At 36.1% G+C, this 21,609-nt stretch overlaps 1 protein-coding gene across 1 annotated transcript; it reads left to right on the top strand.

The window, feature by feature from the left end:
• The first annotated feature begins 12,323 nt into the window (after nt 1-12,323).
• On the top strand, nt 12,324-21,231 carry LOC131308059 (gamma-glutamyl peptidase 5-like). Its single transcript, XM_058334870.1, has 4 exons — nt 12,324-12,764; nt 20,205-20,357; nt 20,551-20,718; nt 20,853-21,231. Exons 1-4 carry the CDS (start codon nt 12,453-12,455, stop codon nt 20,952-20,954), a joined length of 735 nt encoding a protein of 244 aa, XP_058190853.1. The 5' UTR covers nt 12,324-12,452; the 3' UTR covers nt 20,955-21,231.
• The last annotated feature ends 378 nt before the right edge of the window (nt 21,232-21,609 follow it).

Raw genomic sequence — 21,609 nt, 5'->3', positions numbered from 1 at the left:
ATGCAAAGTGATATTGCCAGTTTACACAAATGGTTGAAATTTCAGTTTGCATAATCCAAGAAGGGAATCGAAACTGAGTACATTCAACTTCTTCGCTGAACCTAGTGAAATTTATGAGCTCGAAACTAATGAAATTCATTACCTGTGGGTCTAGAAAATCAAGACTTAATTCACACTTCTAAGGTAAATAAAAATTGAGTTCAACAAATTACCTGTGAGTCTAGAAAATTAAGACTTAATTCCCATTAATGATGAACTCAATTTTTATTTAGACAACCTCATATGAAGATTATTCTTTTACCCTTCATTAAATACAATCACCCCCTCCCACCTCCATTGCACAACCACTTCTAGCCGGCAACTTTTCGGGTGACCACCTTCCGCTGACGACTTTTTTCGGCAACCACTTCCGGTAACCACCTTTTCCAGCGATTTTTTTCCGGTGAAATTTTACTACTTTTACAAAAAAAAAAATCCTGAAAATCACTAATTTCCTAAGCTTGGACCTTTTGAAATTCACTAATTCTGAAATTTCACTATTTTTAAAAAAAATCAAAACTAATGAATTTAACTAGCCAGCAACTTTTCTAGCCGGCGACTTGAAGATCGTGAAATTCACTAGTTTTCAAAATCGTAAATTTCACTAACTTTGAGGCCGTGAATTCACTAATTCTGAGCTCGTGAATTTTACTAGATTTCAAAACACAACAATCACCTAATGAATGAAATATAAAGTTCTCAACGTTGTAAGATTTCTGTTTTCTCATTTTTGTATTTCGAACTCGGATCAGATTACAATAGTGTAAATTTTCTATTTTAGCCTCCACACATAGCAAATCCTTCAAAAATACCAAGGGGTATTTTCGTAATGCTCCAAGCCGGATACAAATGGGGGTGTCTAAAACTTAACTCCTCCACCTAGATTTCTATATATCCAGGTATGGTCTATATCCGGTTTCTGTATCCTCTAAACAAACATGCCTTATTCGATTAAATTAATCGTGTTCATAATTGCCTTGAATGATGAAAGAATAAATTTTGAACTTATAAATTTAAAAATTGACTACTTAACTTGATTTGTTTGACGATCCTCAGTCTTGTGGAGTAATTGTTATGCAATATCCTAAATAACGTGACAGCAATCTAAGAGGAAGTAATAAGTTTAATTTCCGCGGTCACCTCATTTGAGACACTAAGGAGGTCGGTTCAATACCACTTCCGCTACAAGAAGAAGCAAGTATAGCTGATACAATCCGCTATGTCCATATTCCGTCACATTTATCAGACAAGTCAACTTCAGATACATATGATAATTTTTATAAAAAAAACCCTTCAGATACCTTTTAAAATCTTGTCGACAAGTTTGTACATATTTTAAAATGAGTAATTCGAGCTGGCATTGTTACCGGTTTTCATATAATAATTAAGCTTGTTTGTGATATTCGCCTCGAATAATGTAAGAATAATTAAGGGTGGCGTTAATGCCACGCCACGACAATTCTGGCTGAGTGACTATTATGCCCTTCTTCATCAATCTTCGAATTAGAGATGGCAATTCCGGCCGCCCCGACCCAACCCGCCCCAAATGGGTAGGAGATTCGGGGATTATTTAGGGATCGAGTAGGATATGGGGATAATTTTTTTTAAAAAGTGGGGAACGGGTAGGGGGTGGATATGAGGTAGTACCCGCCCCATCCCTGCCCCGCCCCGATCCTGGCCCCACTAGCCTACTATGTATAATACATAATTATATATATACATAAGTTAGGGACTTAGGGTTCCTGATCCCCGCCCCAGCCCCACTAACCTACTATATATATAGATAAGTTAGGGTTTTTCCATTTCTCAGTTGCCACTCTAGAGACTTACATCTCCAATCCCCAGCCCCACTAGCCTACTCGTCTTGTTTGTTTGAAAACTGTTTTATTTCAATTTGGTTTGTAATGTACTATGGCAGCAACTATGTGACTGTTTTAATTTAAATTTGGTTTATAATGACACTACGGCAATAGATATGACTGTTTTCATTTTGATTTGGTTTGTAATGGCACTATGGCAGCAACTGTGGTTATTTTTCTTGGCATTTGTTTTGTAATAGCAGCGTAGATTATTATTATTATTTTTTTGAATTTAGTTTCTTGGTTCGTATTTTTTGGCAGATGACTTTTTTTTTAAAAAGTTTTGGGATCTTTGGATCCCCGATTCCCCAAGGGGATTCCCGTTCCCCGTTTGGGGCGGGGATGGAAGGTAAAAATAAATCCCCGGTGGGGATTGGGGCGGAGATGGGGAGGGATTTGAGTTCGGAGATCGGGGACGGAGATAGTGGTATCCACCCCCCGACCCTCCCCATTGCCATCCCTACTTCGAATCAGACCTTTGTTCTAACTGTTCTGGCCACTTCTCTCTCTTCCCTCCCCCCTCTCTCTCTCTCTCTCTCTCTCTCTCTCTCTCTCTCAACCATCCCTTTCATCTCATCTTATTTTGGGCATCTTCCAGGGATCGGATGTCAGAGAAAACCAATTTGAATATGATTTGGCAACCAAAAATGCTACTTGCACAACCGTTGTGTTGGTTATATGCGTAATTTTAACCGTCCAAATGTATTTGGACGATCTAGATTTTAAAAAATACTCTTCCAAGAAAAAAGATTTGTTTTGCAACCCTCATATGATCCCAATCCAATCTCTTCTTTCCGTACAAAAGCGACGAAGTTGTTGGAGACTGGCTCCTTTCATCCATGACGACAACGTTTCTTCGAATCGAGCAATACCTGAGTACCATTCACTCAATTTCCATCTGCTATCTAAAGTGTTCTTACCACATGAAAAAGGAAGAAACTTCAGCATCAACGAAGTGTGGCCAGAGGAGAAAAAAAAATCGCAGCTTTTCTATCGGCCTCTTCATCTTATTCGTCTTGCATGTGGACTGAAGAAATTTATTTCTCTATAAAAACAAATAATTAGTGTTCCAGTTTTCTATTGTCTGAATGTATAAATAGTTGCAGTTTCTGAGTGATTATCTTGATGGGTTACGTTGGAGGGATGCAATCAAACGGGGGCGGTGGCTTTTTTGTGGTCGGAGGGAAGTGGGTTTCATGGTGTCGGAAAAAAATGGGGCGGCAGTGTAGCTAATTTTTAGTCGCCTAGTCGGAGTAGTCTGCATTGTGCTGTGATAGTGATGATTGTTCAAGTCGAGGGAAGAAAGTAGCGTCGAGAACAAAATTGAGTTGCTCTGTAAACAATGTGAGAGAGAGAGAGAGAGAGAGAAAAGCATGAATTGACTGCTTTGACTAATAGGACTATATTTGTCAAAAAAAAAAACGTAAGTTGTAGTAGCCTTAACAAAAGGTCTCGTGGCATTATTGTTGTCCATAATTAAAGTCTGATCATATTAAGCTGAGTTTTCGTATCAAATAAAAAGTTGACTACTCAAATCGATTCATTTGAAAAGCTTCAGTCTTGTCACCGTCATGCAACATCCAATACCCCGTGTATGTCATTCTATATATAAGATGATTTCACTTTGAAATATAAATACGCGATAATAATAAAGGAGTAATACTCACACTGTCACACAGATATATATATCTATATAATAAGATAGGACTGGGTTTGAATCCAAAAGACAAACAAAGCTCAGATTTGTCCCCTCTATAAATCTAGACTGTTGGTTGTTCAAGGGTTATTATCATCGCATTTTGGTAATCGGCTAGTCTCAAAAAAAAAAAAAAAGATCTCTGAGATTGATTCCCTGTGATTCAGAAATTTAATTTTTTACCACATTTACCAAATATTGACATTTAAATTTCTATTGATTATCACATAAATTGGGAAATATATAGCAAGTATGTTTGGAAAGAATGAACCCCCAGTCACGTAATGAATTGCAAGGAGGAAAAAATCGTGGTTGTTAAGCGGCAATCACAATCACAATTACGGCTGCCAGTTACTAAAATTTTTTAATTTCCTTTTCTTGATGTTTTGATGCCATGTATGCCTGAATTTGCGTCAAACATATTGAAAGAAGAGGGAAAGTGATGAGTGGTCCCATTAATATTTTTATGGTTTGGAGTTTTGTTGGTGATTATTATAGATTTTCATGTTTAATCAAATTTTTAACAATACGTTTGCTAACAATACGGATTTTTTTATATTCATAGATATAGATCGATACGGATTTTTTTATGTTCATAGATATAGAATGACTTAAGAATATTGGTAGACTGTGCTTCTCATTTTGCTAACACCACAGCGTTTTTTAATGTTTATGGACATAGATGCAAAAATAAAGATTTAACCTATCCATTCCTTATTTTCAGAATCCTAAATTACTAAGATTTGTATTACTGTACAAGAGAACAAGAAGATTGGCCATATTTACACCCTAAAATTAAGGAGATAAGACTGATTTTGAAGCCGGCTCTGAAAGTCTAGAAAGTTTAAAATCAAAATGACAGAGAAGAGAACGATGAGAGACATATTTACAAAAAATTGTAAGCAATTGGGGTGTTTACTTGAGGCTATGGGCATTTTTTTTAATGTCTTTTAATATCTACCGACATAGGAAAAGAAAGAATTCAAAACTAATTAACGCCCTATTTTTTTTTTTTGAACGGCAACACCCTATTCTTTTTTTGCTTGATAGTTGTCAAAACAACATTTTTTTGCCAGATTAACACATGGAGTAATTGTAAACCTTTTTTCTCGTTTTTTTAAGCTTCGTTTCATTAAAACATGTGTTGTTATTGACACTCTTTTAAACTTTTCCATTTATGCATCGATGAAAATATTATCATGTTAACCAAACACACCGCAAACTAGAGTTTTGTGTTCCTTTTTTTTTCACTCATTTAATATTATGGGAGTCTATATATATCTTTAAAACGTTTTCTGTTATTATTCCCATGATAACTTTTGACTATTACTCTCTTTTAAATTTTAAATAATTTCTTGGGACTTTAACTAATCATGGACAATTTAAACATCTATGGTCATATGAGTTAAACCGTTTCATTTTATACCTTGGTCGTAATAATCAAATTAATTATTTCTATGCATTCGGTGAATTCTTCATTTTCTTATGCAGCTTGATGGTAACTTGCAGAAAATGTAAGAACTATGTACTCAATTGCATTACTTAATCTGACTTTATATATTTGATTCATATTTGCTTTGTTTTATATTTTCAGTACAAAGGTTACGTGTCTTCGAGAAAAAAATGTAATTGTGGTGATTCATGATGAGCAAGAAGTTAATTGTATTTTTATGTATGGGGCATGCCTATCAATGCCATTATTACTTTACTCCCTCTGTATTGTAAGGGGCCAACGAATTGATAAAAGGAATGTGGTGCCATACAATACATACCTTTCGAGAAAATGTAATTCTCATATCAATGTGAAAAGTTTGTTCTGGAATGAAATCTATTAAGTAAATCCACAAGTACATCTACAAAGGTCATGATCGTACCATGATGGTGTTGAGAGACGAATAAACAAGATCTAAAATTAAGGTAACTATTAATAGTCATCATTTTACTTTTACAAGAAGGGATTCTTACTCATTAAATATTTTTTTAGGCTGTTATTCATGTTTCTAATTGTGCTTTTTGGATGAAGTAGATATGCGTTGGTACAAAAACTCGAGAGGCAGATGGAGAGACATATTTCAAGACAATAAAACCTATGTTGAACACATTTTTTTTCCCCTACGTAGTGTATCAGATTTGACTCTATATATATTTTTAGATTTTTTATGCATGTTAAAATTGGATTCTATGAATGCAACATGGCATTAGTTTTGAGTTTTGTGGTTTAGATTAATATAGTTCAGTGTGTATCCTACCAATGCCAATTAACTCGGTATATGTGATTGGGATTATCATTGGTAGTGATGTACACACGGGTAGGGACTTAACAAATAATTTTTTTTGTTGCGGAGTGCTACAGGCATAGGTAATTAGCATATCAAAGTTTTGCAACAACAAAAATATACCATATTTTATTTTGTTCCTATTCATTTTTTTCGACATGCTCCATTTGCTCATTGCTCGACCCGTAGCTTTAGTTGTCTTCAAAATGTGTTACGCTGTGCCTTCAGGCACGGATATTCGCTAATATATATATATATAGTGTAGATAAATGGAACATATATTATCATCAATATATGATATATCTGATTCCGGTACAGGATTGATTTATATATTCTGCATACATGCATGAAGATAAACTACTTTATGCAGATTTGGTAATGAATGTGATTGCACAGATAATATTGATTGAAAGCAAGAGATTGATGGATCCAAATGATCAGATTCACCAGAAAATTAATTTATTTAAGAACCAGATACAAACAAGAATTTAACTTAGGTATACCCATAGCATAAGGCCGTATAATCAATCTTTTTTAATTAACTCAAATTAAAATAAATACTCGCACAAATAATTAAGTTTCAATTATAAGAGAGTCCCCATATATAAGAAAACAGAAAAAGGAAACCCCTTGCCTAATTTTATAGAATCCATGCATTTAAAATACTAATCTAGTCACTACTACAATAATCGTAAAAGATGACAGTTTAAAAGTGTCATTAAACGTGAAAGATGACAATTTTGAAACTGTCATCTATGAAGCTGTCATTAAAAGTCTGAATCTTAAAATGACGGTTTGAAACTGTCATTAATATCTATAAAAATGACGCTTTAAAAACGTAATTGAAAGTTAAAGATGACAGCTGTGAAATGTCATTAAAGTACTTGAAACTGTTATTAATATCTATAAAGATGACGGTTTATAAACGTAATTGAAAGTAAAAGATGACAAACGTCATTAAAATGCTTTAAAACCGTCATCTTTTGTAACGATCCGCTCCCGTCCTGTATAATATTGTTCGTTTTGAACACCAAACCCCATCAAACCTCCCAGTGAGGTCACCCATCTCAGGATTACTCCAGTGCGAGCACGCTTAACTATCAAGTTTCAATTGGTTTTGGCATCCTCATCATAGCTTTAAAAGTCCTTGTACAAAATAGGATGTCGATATATTATTTATAGCACACAACTTACACTTCACCAAGCGATGTGGGACTACCCTCGATTGACTCTTCTGGTCACCGATCCGACAGCCCCTCGCACGGGTCCCAACTGTGCTCAGACCGGTTGACCACTACCTGGAACTCCCTAGGGGTAGGGGGTCACAATCTCCCCCACTTAAGAACACACGTCCTCGCATGATGTCGAGATTCTGTCACACATTTTCGGTTGATACAGGCTCTGATACTATATATAACGACTCGCTCCCGATTTGAGATTTCAAAGCAACAACGCTCATAGATGGTGCTGTTTTCTCCAAAAAAAAAATTTGTTCTTCAATGTCACTTATAAGAAAAAACTAACATTAAAAAAAAAGAATAGTTATGTCACTATTTTATAAAGTGACATCGTAAATATATTACATCACAGTTAAGGAGAAAACTGACATTAAAAAGAAAAAATAGTTATGTTACTATTTTACAAAGTGACATCATAAATATATTAGATCACAGTTTAAAAGAAACTGACAATAAAAAGAAAGAATAGTTCTGTCACTATTTTAGAAAGTGACATTATAAATATATTAGATCACAGTTTAGAAGAAACTGACATTAAAAAGAAAGAATAGTTATGTCACTATTTTAGAAAGTGACATCATAAATATATTATATCACAGTTTTTTAGATGACTGACATTATTTATCTATTGCAATCTTTTTAGGATGATACTATGGTGTCCTCGGTTATTTTGAGGACACCGTAATTTTTGGCATAACTTCACCATTATGAGCATAACTAAAACTCATTACAAGCATAACAGAACCCAATCAAAGTATAACCAAGAAATATCTAAAAAACCAACCAAGGCATAACTAAACCCAACTAATGCGCTTGACCTAAAAAAAACCCAACCAATGCATAACAAACAAGTTATGTCTTGCTATGGTTCTGTTATGCTCATAATGATTTTGGTTATGTTCATAATGGGTTTTGGTTATACTCATAATGGTTTTATTATGCCAAAAGTTACGGTGTCTCCAAAATAACCGGGGACACCGAAGTCATTCCCATCTTTTTAATTACGATTTTTTCAAAAACTGACATCTTTTCACTTTTTTAAGTGTCATCTTTTAACAATAGTGTAATAGTGAGTGCGCAAAGCTCCCGCCTATACGGAGTCTAAAATGGATTCAAGCGAGATAGAACTAAATAGTTGTATCGCTTGAACCAAAGGGCAGTATCTTGGTGGAGAGAAATGTTGCGGTAGCATAATTCGGACCTGGTTTATTTAAATGCACCAATTAACATAGAATTAACTTAATTTGGGTTTCACAACAAATCGAAGACTTTTTCATTGAACCTTAACTCTAGATTTTAAAAAATATATTAGTAATAATAAGAAGAAAAACTCCTATCAGCTGGTTTCCTGGGAACATAGGAAACCCAGTCAAACTGGTAAACTTGAAATGAAATTTAATACTACTTAATTAACTGTTTGAAAACGATAGTTTCATTTCAATCAAGAAAAATGGGGAAAAAAGAAACAGTTCGTAAGAGGATATAAAATTGCACAAATATTATTTTATGGTGTTGATAAAAAATTCAAAACTTATCCAAGCTGCTTGTGCGGAATTAAGTGAAATATTATACCCTATATAGTACGAGAGATCGATTTTTTTTAGGAGTAAACACTCTACAAGTAACTTATACCCAGTAATTACGTGAAGGGATAGGTACGACTAACGGTGTTGTGCGCCTATGCACATCAGATGCGTGTTTTTTCTCAATTCCGGGCCGGGGACGTTCATTTGATTTGACTTGATTATTTTATCTCGTCAAGTGCACGGGAAAAAAAGCAGCTTGATTTGACACGGTATTCAAAGATCATAACACATCTATTTTGCAGTTCGATCAATTTAATTCTCGTTGTTTTTTAAAAGATAAATGTGTTCTGATTAAGTAAAGCTAGCTACTTATGTCAAATGAAATTGAAATTTTGCAAGGATCACCTACTTGATGAGAAGAAAAAAAATGTAGGGTTCAGATCAAAATGGATGCACCCGGAGTGGACCTGATAATAAGCGCACAAACACACATGCCCGCGGCACATACCCTAAACCCTCACACCAAACCCATGTCCTAATTACTACTAGTAGAAGAATTAGAAGAAGTGGCAACAATAATCCTAGAATATTTCTTCAATTTTGATCTTTTTATGTCCTTTGTTTAACCTTTTCTCTGTTATTAAATATTGAGATTAAATTCTTCTCACCGGTGGTTGAAGCAATGGGTTTTTCACCACCGCCTATTGTGGACCCCACCATGTATTAATTGTTATAATCCGAACCGTTCATGATCTTATAGGGCCTATAATGTAGTATATATATTCACTCAAAAAATCAGCTTGATTAGATATCAATAGATCAATCAAAAGTTGAATTTTAGTTTATAAAATGAATGGTCTGATCCTGTCATGTTAAATTGTCAATGACTATCGGTATCCGGTAAAGCTAATTTTTTGAATGAGAATACCACTCTACGGATCTTACAAGATGAACAGGTTAGATAAAAAATTAACGCACTGTGGGGCCCAAAATGATGGTGATGTAATACACGTAGTTTTTGCTGGTGATGGAAGGAATTTAATCTCTTCAATATTATGAATATGGTCATTATCAAATTAGCTGTCAACTTGTAAAGTAAGGGTTTTTGTTTTAAAAAGGGTTGGTATAACGTACCATTTTCGCATGCAGATCGCATTTGGACTTTTCGAGTAGGCGTCCACTATGGGATTAATTAAAACAATTCACCCATTGATTTTTTTGACACCAATATTGGATCCTGCCGATATAGCTAGCTAGGGGGCTAACATTCCCTGTGTACCAATAAATAAACGAATAATGTTAAAGGTCCCAGGCATTATAGTGACATTTTCTTAAGTCTCAGGAAGTTTGGGTTTTGGGTCAGCAAACTTGATCACATCTCGACTAATTAGTAAAGACAAATCTCTCTGTTATGTGGTGAGAGTTTTTTTTTTGTTTTGAATAATATAGGGTGTGTTCTGACCTCCCGAGTTAACTTATGCGCGCCTCAAACTAATAGCCGCAACCAAATTCACAACCGTTATACATGCTTTACGAGTGGAGGCTGAAATGATCTCAAGAGTTTCTGGCACGTGAGTCTAACTTGAAGCCTTGTACTATATAAGGAAGCAAATATCAAAATCTCAAACCTTGACCACATGGGTAACGCATGGGGTTTTATTTGGTTAGTTTTAGATACAAATAATTATTCCTTGAATTGATTGCGATTCTATTATATATCTATATCCATATGGCATATACCATGCATACCCAAAGAGAGAAGTCAATGCCTATACTAAATTTCCTCTCTTTTTAAAAATGCTACGCACACAACTGTTGTGTTAGTTGTGCGCGTAATTCTGACCGTCTAGATGTATTTGAACGGTCCAGATTTAAAAAAAACTTTTTCAGGAAAAAATTTAACTTTTATGAGAAAGAATTTGAGCAAATTCTGGCCATTTATTACAGCAATAGACGGCTACAGATTAATTGTGTTGTGTTTTACTGTGTGTAGCACTAAGGGGAAAAAAATTAGAAAACTTGGCACGAAAGGTAATGAATTGATGACTCCCCATTGAATTACTCCCTTTATTTATGGCTCGAAAAAGAAAGGTTTTGAATTGATCAGTACGAACTTAATTATATTAAGCAAAGTAGTATCCTAATCAAAATGCTTCCGATTTTATTCTGAAATTCCAGATCATAGACAGAGTGATTGCAAGTAATAAGAGAACATGCACCAAATTTTTAGGGTCGCCCAATATTATGTGGCCAAACATTATGGCTCTGTTTGTTTGGGCATAAAATATTTTTTGGTAAAATATTTTACCTATTTTTCGGTGTTTGGTTGTGTAAAAAATTAAGAAAATATTTTACATGTAAAACATTTTCTATCCATTAGATGAAAATGACTTACCATTAAATCTTCTGTAAGTTATTTTCCAAAATGAACCCCATGCCTTCTACTGCAATTCCCATTGCTCAATTTCATCAATCGTCAGTCTTGACCCACGTTCAATTTCAATATTCTCAGATCTCTTCACCGTTTCCTCTTCCCCCCCCCCTGCGTCTCTACACTATTTTGTTGATTTCTGAAAGTATTTTCAAGTGCCAACCAAACACCGGAAAATAAAAGTTTAAAGTTTGTTTTTTGAAAAAAACATTTTACATCGAAACAAACGGAGCCTATGTTCGGTTTGGATTTTAAGAGAGTTTTTTGGAGTAGTGAATGGAGAGATATAAATAGAAAAAATTTATATATAACCGTACGCAAAGAGAGAAGTTGGATTTAGAAACCCAAATACGAACTAAAACATGTTAGGAAAGAGAGTTGGAGGAGCTCCGATTTCCCTCCCTAGCTAGATAGCTGTCCTAGCCCAAGGTGATGCAAGGGCTGTTGGCTCATTTTTGTCTCAGTAACAAAACTCATCTTCTTCTCGTGTAAAACAAAAACTTTGCAAAAATTTCTCAAAGATTTGGGTCCCAATATGCATGAAAGGAATCGAAGGAAAATTTAATGATAAATTAATTATTTTCATCCTTCATTCCTTTTTTTTTTTTGTCCACTTGTTGCTTATTAGTTATAAATGGATTTTTTTTCCTTCCCCTGTCCTTTTACGTCAGACAAATAAACGATTTTCTTTGATTATTCTTCTTTTCTCTTGCATGCTCTATATTACTAAATGAACGAAAAAAAACGTCAGTTCTCTTTCTCTTCCTTCTCCTTTTCTCATTCCATGATTTCCAAACTCACCCTCAGATTGGCTGCACGTACAACTACTATATCGGTTGGTCTGGCCATCACAATTATTTATTTATCTGCTTGTTTTGTGTTTGACGTCCAGTATAATCTATACTAAGGTACTACGTATTATCTTATTTACTTATTTTCTTTTCATAATCTAGACTTGATGGCGTCTAGATTTGGAAAGATAGTCAATTGCGTCCACATTAAAAAGCCGTTTAGGTTCAAAAAGAAAATACGTTACTTGAAGCTATCTCTTAAAGAAAAAGCAAATTATAGTAAGAGAATATGCAACGCAAATTTGCAAACAAAGCAGGCCTGAATGTGGACACCAATTGCTTTTAGGTTCACACGATAAGGGCATTTCGGTAAACTAACCAGCAAGGGACTCATTTCGTAAATACGTCACCAAACATGACCGATTCCGAACCCAACCAGCTTATAAGCAGATTTTCTGCAAATCCCATCAACCCCCACGGAGGAGAACGACGTCTCCCAACAAGCCTTCACGAGTAGCATCCCATCCCCCTCATTCCCTCTCTCTCTAGAAACACATCGAGAGAGAGAGAGAGAGTGAGAGAGAGAGAGAGAGAGGATGGGAAGTGGGAAGAAATACGCTGTCCTGCTCTGCGCGGAGGACTCCGACTACGTGAAGAAGAAATACGGGGGGTATTTCGGGGTTTTCGTGGGAATGCTGGCGGAGGAAGGGGAGACGTGGGACCTGTACCGCGTCGTCGCCGGCGAGTTCCCCGGCGACGGCGAGATCGCCGGCTACGACGGGTTCGTCATCACCGGCAGCTGCAGCGACGCGCACGGCCCCGACCCTTGGATTTCCAAGCTCTTTAATTTTCTTCAAAAATTGGATTCCTTGAAGAAGAGAGTCTTGGGGATTTGCTTCGGCCACCAGGTGAGCCCCCCTCTCTCCCTCTCTCTGTACATGTACATATACGTACAGACGTACCGGCACGAGAAAATGCGTGTGCAAATCGTATTATGCAAATGAGAGGAGGAGGAAAAACATCTAATCGAATTCGAAGTTAATATCTAATGAACAGGAGTATTATGATACGTGATAGTGGTAGAAAGGAGGGGAGAGGTGACATTTTTTTACGGGCAGTTAAAGGGGTAGTTTAGGAAACAGAAAATGCGAGCGAACCTCAAAATTGACGTTCACGCCCAAAGGGTTTTCCTTTTTAGTAGAGAGAGAGTAAATAGATACATGTATATTGAACTTAGCCGTTATTATATCAGTTGGTGAATACTCATTAGTGGCGTATTACGTGACGTATACATACTATATAGAAAGGAACACTTTCCGTTGTTGTTAATTCTGGTTTTGCTGAACTCTAGTGATTTGTCGTGTTTAAAAAATGTTTGGAATTGCTTTACACATGTCCAGAATGTAGAGTTGTGGTTGTTCGTGAAGAGAGAGAATTTTTTAAGAGCGAAGACTATTTTCCCGAGAAAATTGCCGTAAAACTAGAATTGAGTGCTCTGGTTTCCAGCTACCTTGTCTTGAAAAACCAATCGAGAACGGAGATTCACAATTTTACTGTACGAATTTGTAGGGAGAGTTCCTTTCTTCTCGAGTATATATATAACTAGTTCACATGTGCCTAAAGGAGTGTTCGGACAAATAAGCCAAAATAACTTATTTTTTGTTCTTATTCAAATTTTTTTCGTATCACTTGGCTTATTGTTATTTTTTGAGAGATTATTGCATCCTCATGACAAAAGGAATCTAAAAAGTAAAAAATTGACCGAAATTCAATTTTTTTTGAATAAAGACGAAAGTAAATCAATAAGCCAATTTTTTAGTCTTTATTCAAAAAAAATTGAATTTCGGTCAATTTTTTTTACTTTTTAAATTCCTCTTGTCATGAGGATGCAATAATCCCCAAAAAAATGACAATAAGCCAAGTGATACGAAAAAAATTTGAATAAAGACAAAAAATAAGCCGCTATGGCTTATTTGTCCGAACGGGCCCTAAATCAATGCAAGAGCCCAGTATTGGGCCATTGGAATTTTTTGCATTTTGTTCCTGGTAATTTTCCTGGGAAACAAACAGACAGATGCAAAGGGGAAAAACAGGACGGGATTTTCCAGTAAAATGGGAACTGGGATAGGAAAGGAAAGACATTGAACGTGGTTGCCCAAAATGACCCGAGTGTACCCATTTTGGTAGAAGAGTAATTACAGGGAAGATTTGGAATTTCGATTTGGACATAAAGTTAGGCGTAACGTCAAAAGGTACGATGAATGGGGACGTAATTGTGTCTTAAAACTTTAATGTAGGACTCATACTCATCCGGCACATAATTCCTTTTGGAGATTCCCACCAAATAAAGGAAGAAAATAATTTTCACGCTTCCCTTTTAATCATTCATACTCTTTTTTTCGCTTTTATTCATATTAATTTGCAATATTATTTTTGAATATGTGAAAGAGTGTGTTAAATAAAAGACAAGATAGTAAATTTAAATAGATAAAGACAAAAAAAAATGTGTGAATTGTGTAAAAAAGAAAGTGTGAAAATCAATTTCCTTGGAAACACAATTAATTATTGCACTTTTGAAAATTTATTTTTCTCATTTTACGTTTCAATCATTACATTTTCTTATTTTTTTAGTACTAATATTTGAAAATGGAAGGGTAAAAGAGGAACTTAATTATTTATTTACCCATTTAGATTTCAAGCGGGACAATATTACTAGAATGGCAAAAATGCTAATTGGGACCCCAAAAAATGGGATGGAGGAAGTACTACTTCTCAAGCTTCGATTGGCGCATGGGGAATACTTATGGTTCAAGTTCAACTGAACAGAATATTGTACCAGTTATTCCTTCTGTCCCACTTTGTTTTGCCTGTTACTTTTTTGAACGTCTCAAAAAATTGTATCTATCTCACAATTTATAATATTTTTTATGATTTCAAAAACTTTGTTTAAAAGAATTACTAATTGAGATATATCAAACAAGATTCATATTGAATATATAAAATATAATAAATTAAAAGATATAGATAATTTTTTAAGACGTTCAAAAAAGAAAATAGACACAACAAAGTGAGATGAATAAAGTATTTTAGAGGTTTTTAATATAGAGAACCGAAAAGTATAGTGGTGGAAAATTCGGGATTTTTACATATGGTGGATAGAATTTAAACGGAAAATCCTATGTGTACCGATCATTTTTGGACCGAAACCGTACCGATGGCCGCGCGCGGTCGTCTCCGGCCACCGGACGGCCGATCCGAGCCGTCCAAAAATTTTTAAAAAAAAAACCGAGGGGCCCCACGCGGGAATCAACGTCATCCGATGTGTGTAGGGTGCTTGATCTAAACACCCTATTTTTCGTGTATATAATTTTTAAAAATTTTTGGACGGCTCGGATCGGCCGGTGGCCGGAGACGGCCGCGCACGGCCATCGATACGGTTTCGGTCCAAAATGGTCGGTGTATATAGCAGTACTCAATTTAAACTAGCTTTTTCTAACGTAGACAACCGAAAACGGTCAGGTGGCATTTATAGTGGACGCGGGGGCTCTGCTGCCCAGGGGTGGGCAGCAGCCCCTGCCCACACTCACACACACTCACACACGGCACCGTTTCGTTAAAGAAAAAAAAAAAAAACTCTTCCGCTTGCAATCCTGAAGAGCAGAAACGTGATTATGAGAGTTTTAGAGTTAAAATTTAATTATGTCTCTTTAGAATAATATGATTAGAATAATAAGATCTTCACGTCAATTCAAACGGATTGAAAATTGGAGCACTTAATTTTTTAATCATATTTTTTAATATATAAACGGTCTAAAAAATTAAGATTAAGTGTGAAATTCGTTTGCACAAGTACGAATATCTTATTATTCTAATCATATTATTTTAAAGAGATATAATTAATTTTTGTCTCTAGGACTCTCATAATTAAGTATCTGCTCTTTATTTAGGATCCTGTAGATCAGAAACGTGATTATGAGAGTCCTATAGACAAAAGTTAATTATATCTCTTTAAAATAATATGATTAGAATAATAAGATATTCGTACTTGTTCAAACGAATTAAAAAGTGGCACACTTAATTTTTTAGACCGTTTATATATTAAAAAATATGATTAAAAAATTAAGTGCTCCAATTTTCAATCTGTTTGAATTGACGTGAAGATCATATTATTCTGATCATATTATTCTAAAGAGACATAATTAAATTTTAACTCTAAGGCTCTCATAATCACGTTTCTGCTCCTTAGGATTGCAAGCGGAAGAGTTTTTTTTTTTTTCTTTAACGAAACGGTGCCGTGTGTGAGTGTGTGTGAGTGTGGGCAGGGGCTGCTGCCCACCCCTGGGCAGCAGAGCCCCCGCGTCCCATTTATAGTTGGGTTAAAACGAGCGGTAGGGCTTGGTTCTGACGTCCCTCTCTGATCGATGCTCATGCCACAGTGGCCACTGATTCGTTGGCTCAGTGGCTCTATACCCAAAGTAGATTACTACTATGATGTGGCCCGAAGCAAATCAAATACTGGTTCACTGCATCCGTCCGTAATGCTTCAGTAGAATCAGCTCTCGGGCTCCATCTTGATTTCATATGGACAGAGATTCAGGATATGTACGAACAAAATTGTTTTACCTTCAAAAAAAAATAAATTTACTTTTAGATTTCTATTATCGGAACGAATCCATAATTTAGAAAGAAAATACGGATTTTTTAGTAAAGACAAAAAGTTAATTCAAATTAGGCTAAATTGCTGATGTTGAGTACAAGTCGTTTTTTGGTCTGTTGTTAAAAATCGTATAAATAAAAAGTACGGATCGAAATTTTTATAAAAATAGATAAGACATTAATAGGGGGAGGTTTGGTCCTAATCTTTTCCTTTGTAAATATCTTTTCGTTGAGGAGAATGATTAATTCAGAAAGTTTGACGTAATTGATCAAAATTATTTGTCCAAACACAGTTGTAGTTTTTTGCCCCGTCCTAGGTGTTATCAAGTACAATGGAGCCGGATCATTCACAAATTCCTTTTTCCCCTCTCTAATTGGGATGGTAAAATTGATCAATTAAGAATTAGTCGATATCAGGGCAAGTTTGTCCGGACACCTCGAGTTATAAAAGTTGACAATCGATACAATGGAATGAATTAAAAAACGAAATATGTCCTAGTCAAATACTAGATAATAGTATCTGCTTAGCTTGACAATCACAGCGAATCTTGTAAGATGGATAACAACGTGAATCTTAAGAGCAGGCTGAATAAACTAAAGACCAATACTATTCCCTTCCTCTTAAATTATTTTTTTTTGAGAGTTCGTGTTATTTTTAATTAATTATATATTTTTAATTTATAGTATCTTTTAGATGAACTTGAAATATTATTTAAAAGAATTAATTAAATATACTCCTATCAAACGACATTCAAATTACAAATAAAAATTTATTACTGATTAAAAAATCAGAAATGATATTGGTACCGACGGGGTCGGTATCGAAATCATAGGGACGGCCGCGCCGGGCCGTCCCCGGCCACCGGACGGCTGATCCGAGCAGTCCAAAAATTCTATAAAAAAAAACGAGGGGTCCGCGCGAGAATCAACGGCATCCAAGGTGTGTAAGGTGCTTATATATATACATGAAAAAAGGGTGCTCGGATCAAGCACCTTACACACCTCGGATGCCGTTGATTCTCGCGTAAGCCCCCTCGTTTTTTTTTTATAGAATTTTTGGACTGCTCGGATCAGCCGTCCGGTGGCCGGGGACGGCCCGGCGCGGCCGTCCCTACGATTTCGGTACCGACGGGGTCGGTACCTGTAGCATCACTCTTAAAAAATATAATCACTCGGGGAGGGAAGAATTACGTGCAACTGATATGGACGGATGGGAGGTTGAAATGAAGCGGGTGGGACCAGTGGTTAAAAGTCGGTAACTCGGTGGCCACCACCTCCCCAATTGCATTTTCAATTCGTTGACGGAATTAAAATCGACAGATTTATACCTCTCAATTTGACTTGTTGCCGTAATTACCACTATTGCGCTAACGGCGTATAATTGGCCAACACATTTTTTTTTAGTTTATAACCGGATGTTGGTCAGCTTGTATGCATCTCGTCTAATTCTGGGACCTAAAAGTAACGACCAGGTAGAACCCCAAGTGGTCTCAAGATTTGAAATGTTTAACCTCCGTGAGAATGTGACCTATAACTTCATGAAAGAACACTTATTATTTTCTTACAACCAATTGATCAAACCCCTTGGGGTCTTTGTTGACAAACACTATTTTCATTCAGATGAATTGCCTCGACAAATGTCCCTTTGCAGGCGGGTTGTACTGACGTTGCAGCAAAACCTTTTTCTGTTACATATTTTTGTGAGTTTCATTACAACGGGAACTTAAAAAAGTGTTAGGGAGAGATTTTAAAAAGAAATAATATAATAAAGTAATATTTGGAAAACGAATTGATATTGTGAATTTGAGTGGTCTGTATGAGAATCTATAGAAAAACTTATTTACGTAATCGGATACGTAATAGCACCAAATGTTTTTTGGTCTTTGATTTGGAAATTGTCACATCTATGACCTGGCATTTTCTACTCCATCTAATAATGTTGGTAAGGAATCTAGACATTAATGCATTTCACATTAGGGCAATCACTATCGTTTTGCATTTATAATGTTTCCCCCATTTATGGGTGGGTGCCAATATTGCCTCAAATGTGTCTCATCTTTGATTATGAAAATATCCCCTCCAAGCATTTGAAGGGCCTATCAACATTTTACGTACAAGATAGGGGCTAATAGAGTTTTAAATTATCAACCACCCCACGTGATCATGGGTAACTCGTCCAAACATGTTTTCATTTTTTTGGGGATTTTGGATTGTGCTAATCTCAATAATAGCTGTAGTTGTTTGTGCAATTATATACGAGAGCAAAGTTAGGTATTCAAACAACTTACTCCGAAACCTATCAAAAATCAAACAATTTATCTAAAAAGTGCCCTGAAAAGAGAAATCAGGGAAAAGTGTTCCGAAAAGAAAAATCATTCTGAACCCTTGATTTTCTTACCAGAGTACTTTATGGGTAAGTTAGGCACTTTCTAGATCAATTATTTTGGGTACCTAACATAAACGTGTATACAATGATATCACCAAAACAGCTGCCCTAATGTATGAGTCGGAATACAAAGTTGTCGGTTGATGTATATCATCATCATTCATGTGGGGAAAACGTGGGTTTGCCTTCAAATCTTGGATTATATTAAACCTAACCCGTGCACACCTCTATTGACATAAACAAATCCACAACTCCCCGTTTTAGAGCCGTTTACGTCTATTCAAATGGTCTTGATTCCCCGTTTACGTTTATTAATCCTACGGTCCTAATCCGAGGGCAGATCGAGGATTTAAGTTTACCCGCGACAATATCGTACAGAAAGCTTTTGTGACACAAAGATTTATATAAAACCAAATTTTTTTATTTCAGTTAAAACTTTTTGACTCCTGGTTTTGTTTATTTTGTTAGAGTTATACTATCTACTTACTTGCGAGTTTAATTAAATTGTTTCATTTGATTTCGTACTAATGATACAGCCAATATTATAGAAAAATCTAAAATTTTAATAGTACATTTTTCTGAAACCCTCTCGATTAGTAGTAGGGCCCGCCCACGCCTTAATCACCCCATCATATCTTGGCCTCTATAAATTAAAAATTGAACCTAATGCTCATATCTTTGCCTTCTTATGGTAAAGTTCCAAGTAATTAGTTGGGATGGGACCTCTAATTTCGTTTTGTTTGAAAGCGTCTTAAAAAACAGGTGAGAAACGATACCACTCTAGTAAATACTCCTTTATTTTCAAATTAGGTCGAGGAACTTATTCACACAATCTCAGCCATCCATTCACGCAATCAATGGCTGAAATTCGTTTTTCAATTTTGACCAGTCACAATTAATTGTTACCGGTCACAATTGATTTTCAATCCGGACCGTCCAAAAACACTTTGGACCCACTTTGGACGTCCGCGATATGCCTCCGTAAAGCCTTCTTTACGGAATGGTCCGCAAATAAAATTTCCTGAATTTGGTCCTACGATTGTCACATCAATAGGACAAGGCATGAGATTTCCTTTGTTCGCATGTGGAAAGTCAAAGTAATTCCATGGATTTTGGCGGCCATTGCTTTTGTAGACCAAATTAGGGGAGGTGTTCCTTAGCCTAATGCTGAAGAATTGGTGGAAGTAATCAATCACAAGTATATTTTGGTCAACAAATTTACTTCTAAAAGACAATTACAACCCAAATTTCAGTTTTTTTCTCCCTCTGTTTGGTTGACTATATCCGAATTTTCTGGATTAACCAGATATTGTGCCGAGCACTGGGCGGGAAGACTGGCCGCGCAACCTCAGGATGGGACATCGGAGTGCGCACCGTTCATTTATCGCCATCGTCGAAGCTCATTGCATCTCTGAAAATACCCAATTTCCTCTCTGTGATCGAATGCCACCAAGACGAGGTTGGTTTAACAATTTTGCTATTACAGTCATGTTGTGTGTTACATGTAAAGGCCTGACCCGACGCAATACAATATTGTCTGCTACGAGCTACTCGCACGGGTTTTAAAAATGGATCTTACATAATGATTAATCTCGTGACAGTGGTGTACTGCATACATTGGTTTGAACAATTAGTAGTGTTTGGTGAACTAGGTATGGGAGCTTCCCCCTAGGGCAGAGGTGATGGCATCGTCGAATAAGACCGGGATTGAGATGTTTAAGTGTGGTGATCACATGATGGGCATCCAAGGTCACCCGGAGTATAGCACCGATATTCTCCTCCACTTGATCGATCGTCTCCTCCAGCGCAATTTCATCGCGGTATGTCCCTCCGCCCGACTATATAGCACCCCTATGATCTTTGAATTTTTGTGTGAAACATGGTTTGGTCTCCTCTTGTTTATTACTAGGATTGATAAAATATGTTCTCTCTCTCTCTCTCTCTCTCTCCACAGGAAACTTATGCTAATGAGTTGAAGGCTAATTTGGAGGCTCGTGAGCCAGATAGGGAGGCATTGAAGAAACTCTGCATCAGCTTTCTCAAGGGTAGATTATGACGACAAACTTTAATTAAGAAAAATGAAGGGAAGAAATGTAAATATGAGAACAACGTGGGGGTTATTTGGGGACAGGCTGTTAGGGCTACGTAGCTTAGACGAGCTTAGAATTAGTACTATTTCGAACAATGATGCGATGATGTCGAATATTTATCAACTGAAAGTTAAGAAACCCAACTTAATTAGTAATTATTGACTTCTCTTCTATGCCTTCATAGTTGAAGTCAATTACTATGTTACTTATGATTTTGGAAAATGGTGATTTATCCTACCTCCAATATGAGCTATTTGGTGCAGATCGGAAACGCGTAGAAGATGTATTGGAGAGTTAGTAGTCGAGAGTTTAAAACCCGTGACCTAGACAAACTTAACCAAGCGCTCAATGAAGCCAGCTTGTAAGTTCAGATTAGGGTTACTTGTATCTGAACAAGTTTAGTACGGAGTGTTACTGTGATCATTGACAAGGCCAACTTGAACATTGGGAACAATAGTTCTTCATAACTGAAGTTTATCATTGAAAGGCGTTAGGCTGTTCACCACCAGGCTTAGGCTGTCTTTGGATCAAGGATTCGGTTGAGATAAAAAATTGAAAAAGATAATCTAACCACAGCATACATTTACTTTCCATTTCGTAATGACTATCCTCAATCCTAAT

The sequence above is a fragment of the Rhododendron vialii genome, chromosome 11a, assembly GCF_030253575.1.
Source record: "Rhododendron vialii isolate Sample 1 chromosome 11a, ASM3025357v1".
Lineage (NCBI taxonomy): Eukaryota > Viridiplantae > Streptophyta > Magnoliopsida > Ericales > Ericaceae > Rhododendron > Rhododendron vialii.
The sequence above is the reverse complement of the archived record's forward strand: the minus strand, read 5'-3'. Positions and strand labels throughout refer to the sequence as shown.

Coding starts and splice junctions, on each gene's coding strand:
- LOC131308059 (XM_058334870.1), top strand. CDS start 12,453: ATGGGAAGTGGGAAGAAATACGCTGTCCTGCTCTGCGCGGAGGACTCC. Junction 20,358..20,550: donor TCGAATGCCACCAAGACGAG/GTTGGTTTAACA, acceptor TTGGTGAACTAG/GTATGGGAGCTTCCCCCTAG. Junction 20,719..20,852: donor TCCAGCGCAATTTCATCGCG/GTATGTCCCTCC, acceptor CTCTCTCCACAG/GAAACTTATGCTAATGAGTT.